This window comes from Sapajus apella, unplaced genomic scaffold, assembly GCF_009761245.1.
Source record: "Sapajus apella isolate SASKATOON/1434 unplaced genomic scaffold, GSC_monkey_1.0 scaffold140, whole genome shotgun sequence".
NCBI lineage: Eukaryota > Metazoa > Chordata > Mammalia > Primates > Cebidae > Sapajus > Sapajus apella.
In genome coordinates, this window is record NW_022437080.1 from 2,902,384 (window position 1) to 2,910,736 (window position 8,353).

General features: G+C 47.4%; 1 protein-coding gene across 1 annotated transcript in view; it reads left to right on the plus strand.

The window, feature by feature from the left end:
- The window catches only part of WDR33 (WD repeat domain 33), a 111,330-nt gene extending 103,232 nt beyond the window's left edge, over positions 1–8,098 (plus strand). Inside the window, exons 19-22 of the mRNA XM_032263928.1 lie at positions 3,100–3,263; positions 3,374–3,466; positions 4,062–4,277; positions 6,327–8,098. Of these exons, the coding sequence (XP_032119819.1) occupies positions 3,100–3,263; positions 3,374–3,466; positions 4,062–4,277; positions 6,327–6,556 (703 nt within the window). The 3' untranslated portion in view covers positions 6,557–8,098. The remainder of the gene's footprint in view (positions 1–3,099; positions 3,264–3,373; positions 3,467–4,061; positions 4,278–6,326) is intronic.
- The last annotated feature ends 255 nt before the right edge of the window (positions 8,099–8,353 follow it).

Sequence of the window (8,353 nt, forward strand, 5' to 3'; positions counted from 1 at the left end):
CCCTCAGGATCTGAGCAACAGTGTAGCACTGCAGTGTTTCTTGACTGTTGAATTAATGGATCTGTTAAATGGGAAGGAGAGATGAGAGGGGTCAGCCAGTCCATTAGCAAGTGTATTACTTGGGCTGCTATAACAAAGTACCAAAGACTGGGTGGCTTAAACAACAGGAATTTATTTTCTCACGCTCCTGGAGGCTAGATATTCCTGATCGAGGTCCAGCAGGGCTGGTTTCTGGTGAGGGCCCTCTTCCTGGCTGGCAGACAACTGCCTTTCTACTGTGTCCTCACATGTTGAGGGGTGGGGACATGAGGTCTCTCTGCTGTCTCTTTTATAGGAGATACAATCCCATAATCAGGGGTCCAGTTCATAATTATGACTTCAGTCCTAATTAACTCCACAAGGTCCTACCTTCTAGTATATCACACTGGTGTTTAGGGTTTCAGCATATGAATTGGAGCGGTAGGGGACAAAAACACTGAGTCCATAAAGGAGGCATTTTCTTATTAGGGCAGATTGGATTGTCTTTATCCCTTTGTAACTAGGGCAGTCATAATAGTGAGTTTAGGGAAGACATGCACCCTGCTGAGACCTCATGGCTCACCTGTCTCTTCCTCTTCTTGGCCAGCTCCACCCTTGCTGTAGTTTGTTATTTTGGCCAGTGTCTTCAGCACACCCTCTTGATTTGTAGGAAGCATGATTTGGTCAAGTTACCTTGGCACCAAGAAGGGTATTAAAAAGGTAGCTGGATCTCGGCAGGCTGAGGCAGGAGAATCACTGGAACCCGGGAGGCTGAGGCAGGAGAATCGCTGGAACCCGGGAGGCTGAGGCAGGAGAATCGCTGGAACCCGGGAGGCTGAGGCAGGAGAATCGCTTGAACCMGGGAGGCTGAGGCAGGAGAATCGCTTGAACCCGGGAGGCTGAGGCAGGAGAATCGCTGGAACTTGGGAGGCTGAGGCAGGAGAATCGCTGGAACCCGGGAGGCTGAGGCAGGAGAATTGCTTGAACCCGGGAGGCTGAGGCAGGAGAATCGCTTGAACCCGGGAGGCTGAGGCAGGAGAATCGCTGGAACCCAGGAAGGGGAGGCAGGAGAATCGCTTGAACCCGGGAGGCCGAGGTTGCAGTGAGCCGAGATCACGCCATTGCACTCCAGTGTGGACAAGAGCGAAACACCGCCTCAGAAAAAAAAAAAAAAAAAGGCAGCTGGAGTTGGGGAGTAGAAAAGAGAGATCTCTTTTTTCTAGCAGAATGCCAAGTGACAATTGTAGGAGGGATGGTAGAATGAGAAAACCATCTCTTTAATAAGCAATCCATGTCATAACTGATGCTGGCAAGGATCATCAGTGGGTGCTAAACCTATTGGGCAAAATATTGTGGGGAAGCCAGGTGTTCTCTCAGTGTCCCAGTGTTACCCCACAGAGTGCTTAATAATTACAAAGGGAAAAATGCACCTTTGTGACATCAAACTGTGGTTGCCACATCACCCCTGTGTCATAAACATGGAGACAAATGGGCTCACAAAAGGTCTAAGCAGGTTTTGCCAAAGTGTTCAACCTGAATCTAATGATGAGGAAACAGTCAGAGAAATTTAGAGTGTGAGATACCATAAAACTCTTGGATAGACCTCTCAAAAATGCCAAGCTCAGGAAAACAGAAATACAGGAGGGAACCACTCTAGATGAAAGGAGACCGAAGGAACGTGGCCACTCAGTAACAGCCTGTGGTCATGATTGAATTCTGTATTTAAAACAGCCCACTGCAAAGGACATTTTGAGGACCATTGGGGCAATTTGAATCGGGCCATTATTAAATACAATCACATATTACTGAGAGTTCACGTGAAGGTATTGTGGTTATATAGGAGAAAGTCCTTGTTCTTAGAAGAAATATACTGAAGCATTTAGGGGTGAAGCATTGTGTCGGCAGCCGATTTTGCAAATGGTTTAGAAAACATGTTTGTGAGTAGCTGGACAGAGAAAATAAAGCACGTGTGGCAAAATATTAAGAAAGGACTGATCTGGGTGGAGGATCTGGGCTCTTCATTCTACTGTTCTTTCAGCTTTACTGTAGGTTTGAAAATCTAATCTTTTAAGTAGAAGGTTAGGGTAAAAGACAATGGAATGGAAACCGGAGGAAGAGCAGAGAGGAGGCCACACAGCTCCTGCAGAGGGGCCCTGCAGGGCGGCACCACCGCCTCTCAGTGTGCACTGTCAGAAGGCCACTTCGTTTTCTTCCACACCATCCTGCCTCAGCAATACTCCCAGTCAGCGTAGTCTCCCAGCTCCAAAATTCCTGAGAGAGAGAAGGGGAAGCTGTTAACTAAGCAGGGCTCCAGGCTGCCAGCTAGTCAGTGGATGGCTTCCTATAAGCCAGATGCTAGCCTGTGTGCCCATCAGCTGTGGAGCAGGGCCATCAGTGTAGCTCGTGGCCATGGAGGCCTGCCTCTGGGTGCAGGCTGTGGGCTGGGGCAGATGGCAAAGCCCCTATCTACAAACAGGTCCAGTATAGTTGGCAGACATGATCTGTGCCCCCATTTTTCTGATTATGTAAGTTGTAAGTTTTTCTGATTATGTAAGTCATAAATGTTTATCATACAAATGTAGATGATAATGACAAGTTTTTGTAAGGCAGTGATATAGAGCCTGGGCCGAGGGTCAAGACTGGCTGAGTTCAGATCACCAGTACTTACTGTATGTCCTTGAATAAACGACTTCAGCAATCTGGGCCTCAGTGTTCTCATCAATGGAGCTGCTAATAATACCAGCTTCATATGGCGGCTGTGAGAATGAAATGAAGTAGCCGATGGACTTGGTATGGTATATATAGGCAGTTTAAACATGCTGATGTTATTATTATTCCCAAAAACCTAAAAGAAGCTTAAAGTAACCCCACACTCTGGTATGTTTCCTTCCTGTTTGTTTTTGCCTCTGGTAGAATTAATAGGATTATACAATGTATCCTTTTAAAAAATATATGGTTTTATTTTGTTTTCCTCCTAATTAGCATTGTATCATGCTTTCTCATATCATATGCTTCTTTGAAACATGAACTTAGAGTGGCAGGGTGTTCCCCAAGATGGACATTCTGCTGTTTTCTCTACAGTTTCAGAAGAGGAGCCCCCCCAAGACACGAGGGTCGTGCTCCCCCCAGAGGAAGGGATGGTTTTCCTGGTCCTGAAGACTTTGGTCCAGAGGAGAATTTTGATGCTTCTGAGGAAGCGGCCCGAGGACGAGATCTCAGAGGCCGAGGTCGGGGAACCCCGCGAGGTGAGCACATCACTGAGGACACCTGGTCTGGAAGGAGAGGGTGCAGAGTGTGGTGGGTATGAACACCCCGGGGTCAGTCTGAGTGCAGCACTGTTTGCTCTGTTGTGCAGGAGGAAGGAAGGGTTTACTTCCCACTCCTGACGAGTTCCCTCGCTTTGAAGGAGGGCGGAAGCCAGATTCCTGGGATGGAAACAGAGAGCCAGGTAAGGAAAGGCAACACTTGTTGGGTAACTCTAGATGAGCAGTTCACAAAGTGAGTTCTGAGGGCCCTTGCAGGGGTGCACTGGGTCCCCGCTTTGCAGCTCATGTCTCCCGGGGGGCTGGGTTGTCTCCTGTCCCGCAGCCGCAGCGTTTGATTTCAGCAGGTAGAATACAGAGCAGAAGAATCTGCCTGACATTACAGGGATCTGTCTGAGTATAAAACAGGACTGCTCTTTCCACTACATTGTTTTTGGAGAATAAAGTTAAATGAATTAAGATTTTCTCAGTCTCAATGGCTAATATGGTAAATATGCATAGTTATAACTCCCATTAACAAGATCTCTTAGGGGTCCTCAGTAACTTGAGACTGTAAAGATGTCTTGATACAATGCCTGAGAAGCATTTATCTGAATCTTACCTGCCCCCCTTACATGAGGAGGCACCCTGATGTCCAAGTGGCTTCCCCCTAGCCTGTGGCGGGCATTCGGCATGAGTGAACGGTGGCTGTCGAGTTGCTCCCCACTCTCAACAGTGTCATTCCCATCTGCTTTTGGTCGCACTGTGCTTTCCTGTAAGGAGATTTGTTTCCTTTTTCAGGGCCAGGTCATGAACATTTTCGTGATGCTCCCCGCCCTGATCATCCACCTCACGATGGTCATTCCCCAGCCAGCAGAGAACGCTCCTCTTCTCTCCAAGGCATGGACATGGCATCCCTACCTCCCCGAAAGCGCCCCTGGCATGATGGCCCAGGCACGTCTGAGCACAGAGAGATGGAGGCCCCAGGGGGCCCTTCTGAGGACCGAGGAGGCAAAGGTAAGAGCAGGCCAGTGGTTACGGTTCCAGGAGCTGCAGGGGCCGATGGAGGCCTGGGCCGTGCAGAGGCACGTCCTCCCAAATGTGGTGCTGGTGCCACACGAGCTGTCATCCGGTGAACTGCAGCTCGGGCCCACACACGACTTCAATTGCCTCCAGGAATCCCTGCTCACTCGAAGTTTTATTTCAGCCCTCTGCCAAGATGCCCCAGTACTCTCTGCTGGGCCTGTCTCTGGGAGCCCTGCTCTCATTGGCAGTCTGCCCTCCGTGAAGGCTGCTTGGAACCCTCAAGGGCTCTCAGTGGGAGGGGAAGAGTTGTCCTCTCCTGGGTTCTCTGCTGATTTTTTCAGCCTGGGTCTAGAGGAACACCGTTTGTGTCCAAGGTCACAAAGACTTTGGGAAACATGGTCTATGGGCAGTATTTCCAGGGACACAGTAGATTATGTCCCCCGCTGGAAACTCTGGAGCTTTATTTTATAGGCAGCACTAACTTTAGGAAGAGTAGTCGCCTGTGAAGCATGGGCGGGGCGGTCAGAGGCTTCTGGGAAGGCTGCTGCCTGCATGCCCCAGCTTGTGCTCTGCTTCTGGAGTTAGCCTGTCTGTATGGACGGTCCTTCCAGCACAGAGTTCTGCCATTTGGTCTTTTGGGTTGTTTTTGGAGATATAATTTTACTGTGTCACCCAGGCCAGAGTGCAGTGGTGTGATCTCAGCTCACTGCAAGAACCTCTGACTCCCGGGTTCAAGTGATTTGTGTGCCTCAGCCTCCAGAGTAGCTGGGACTATAGGTGTGCGCCACAAACACCTGGCGAAGTTTTGTGTTTTTAGAGAGGTGGGGTTTTGCCATGTTGGCCAGGCTGGCTTCAAATTCCTGGCCTCAAGCGATCCACCTGCCTTGGCCTCTCAAAGTGCTGGCATTACAGGCATGAACTACCATGCCTGGCCTGCCATTTGGTCTAGATAGTTGTTTTTCTCAACAAAACCCTCAGAAATTACCTCATGTATCATCAATAGATCTCCTGCATAAACACATCGTACTACTAGCCCGTGCGCCATGACCTTGGCTGACTTTCTTGGGCACTCGGCACACCGTAGTTAGGTCCGTCTGGCCAAGGACATGCATATAGATGGGAATGACGCAGTAGCTGACACTCTGCCCAGCTGCCCTCAGGTGGGCTGAAGCTGCACTTTGTAAGAAAAGAAGCCAAGATTGTTCCTTTGGCTGTCTCTCCTAACTTCATCTCACCTAGATTCATATTCTGTTACAAAATATGAGAGAACAGTTGGCTATAGTCTGAGAGTGCATTATTGGAGATGTGACCAAATCATGTCATTTTCTGAGGAAAACAATCTTACAAGGTAGAATTTTTTTTTCTTTTGTTTTAAAAAAATATTTTCAAGCTCCAACAGAATGAAATAATTTTAATAGTACCTCAACATTTGTGTGTACAAGTCTGAAGCAGGTTAAGCTATCCCTGGGTGATATAACATGAAAGCCAATGTTTTGTGGGTTTTTTGTGCTTTTCTTTTGTTTTTTCAAGAAATATTTTATTTTACTAATTATGAAAAGGAAGCCAAAAGTGCCGCATGTCATGGGACAGTCACAGAAAATACTCATCCTAGTTGGAGCACATTTTATTAACATCAACAGCACGCACGTCCTTCCAAAGTTAAGTCAGTGTATTCAAATCTTCCCTCAGCATACTCTGGTGGCTAGGAGTGGGTAGACACTCACAATGGCCTGGGACATGGCCCAGGAGCGTGGGGCAGGTCTCCCTGAAGGTGCTCTGCGCTCATCTCCTGGCTTCCTGTGGTCTGTCACACAGCCCTGGGGACACGGATCTAGCTGATGTTCAGCCCATGGCCATGAGCCGGGAACAGAGGGGCAGGGTCAGGAAAGGGCAGAGGCACAGCTCTCAGTGCTCTGAATACCACTGTCCGTCTCCCCGACACCCACCAGAAGCGGCCCACTGTCAGCACAGAGTAGAAGTTTGTACAGGTAGTTATTGACAAAACACAAAAAGTCCCATCTGAAATTTTCTTTGTTTCAGGCCGAGGGGGCCCAGGACCTGCCCAGAGAGTGCCCAAATCTGGGCGTTCCAGCTCGTTAGACGGAGAGCACCACGACGGATACCACAGAGATGAACCTTTCGGGGGCCCTCCAGGCAGTGGCACCCCTTCTCGAGGCGGCCGGAGTGGCAGTAACTGGGGTAGAGGGAGTAACATGAACTCTGGCCCACCGAGGCGAGGAGCTTCTCGGGGTGGTGGAAGGGGTCGGTAGAAGTTGGAACTGAGTAACCTGAGGCCTCTCTGGACAGTATTTAAGAACTTGTGGACTTACCAAGAGAAACAAAAGGAAGCCTGCACCGTTGTAGCCCTGAACTCTTTTCTGGGCACCTGAATCCCAGGAACCCTCAATGAGGTCTTCAAGATGAAGAGACTGCTGCTGGCCACCAGCGTGGCTGGCCTTGTCCTGTCCTGTCCACCCTCATTGCCCCAACTCCCATGTTGTTTTGTGAAGATAAAAGCTGGGATCTTTTTTTTTTTTTTTTTTTTTTAAGTGTCGCAAGACATGGGGCACCTCCACAAATTTAAGTTCCTGTCCATTTGGAAATTTGTTTCTATGTGTACAGTTTGTCAGAGAAAAACATAAAAGTTTTTGTATGAATACAGAATGTGATTTACCCAAGAATTAACAAAAAACTAGTTGTGGAGTGCTTGCCTTAAGGAAATCTTTGGTTTCCATCGCATCCCATCTGCAGAGGAGTGCACGATTGAGCATATTAACCATTAGGTCATTTAAATTAATCCCAGCTGTGAACTTTGTGGTTTTCAACAAATTCTCTTACACCATTTTGGTGATCGAGTGAGAAATACTTGAAAACTACTCGAATGTATTTTGTAGTAGGTTGAAATTTTTACTCAGACTTGCCTAATGATGGAAAATTATACTCTGAAGAGAAAATGCAATCTTCTGGCTGTTCAGTGAGGGAGCTCCCCCTTGGATGTATCTCCTAGGAATCACTGCTTAAGATTTGAATCGGCTTGTTATGAGAGGAACTTGATGTTAGTCAGAAATCCAGTCACATGTCCTTTAGATAACTTTAAATCACACATGGCGTTGATAAGGAATGGACCAAAATAGCTCCTAAAACAATTTTGCAACACTTAATCTTCCTCTTCCATACTAGCTATGTGGAAATACGGCAGGGCATACTTCTAACTCATAGTAAGCCAGACGGATCTTGTCCATGGCAAATTCTTTGTTTGAAATAAACGTACCATTTGGTCCAGTTTGGATTGGAAGCCAAAAATTCAGTTTATTATATATACCCCATGATACTTTCTATACTGACCTTTATTTTGGTTTTACATGGAAGCTTTTATTATTAAAAGGACTATCCTATGGCCACCTTAACATTTCATTACATTGACAGCTTCACTTTGGCGTCAGAGTCAGATTTATTTGGCAGATTTGGTAGTGCTTGAAGTTTCTTTTTTTCTTGAGACGGGCTTGCTCCATCATCCAGCCTGGAGTGCAGTGGTGCAATCATGCCTCACTGCGGCCTCAACCCTGCCTCAGCTTCCCTGTAGCTGGGACCACAGGCGCACACCGCCATGCCCAGCTAATTTTTTTGTATTTTTGGTAGAGGTGGGGTTTCACCATGTTGCCCAAGCTGGTCTAAAACTCCTGGGCTCAATCCACCCCCTGTGGCCTCCCACAGTGCTGAGATTGCAGGTGTGAGCCACAGCAACTGGCCGCTGGTGCTGGAAGTTTCAATGGTTGCTTAGAAAAGGCATACTGACATCATTTAACAGTATACAGAAATCTAACCAGTTCTCTATGAATGTAAAAAACAGCAAAAGCTAATTGATTTCTGTGGAGAAAATGTCAGCCACACACACTGCTTTTCAGTGTTAACAATCTAGAGACTGAGTAGTAGTAGTATTTTTTTACTTTGAAATTACAGCTGGTTTATCAGCACCGCACCATAAACATATTAGGAGTCTCAAGATTGCTTTATGTTGTGGGTATTTCTTCACTCTCCCCTAACTGGTATAGCTTAGAGAGAAACTG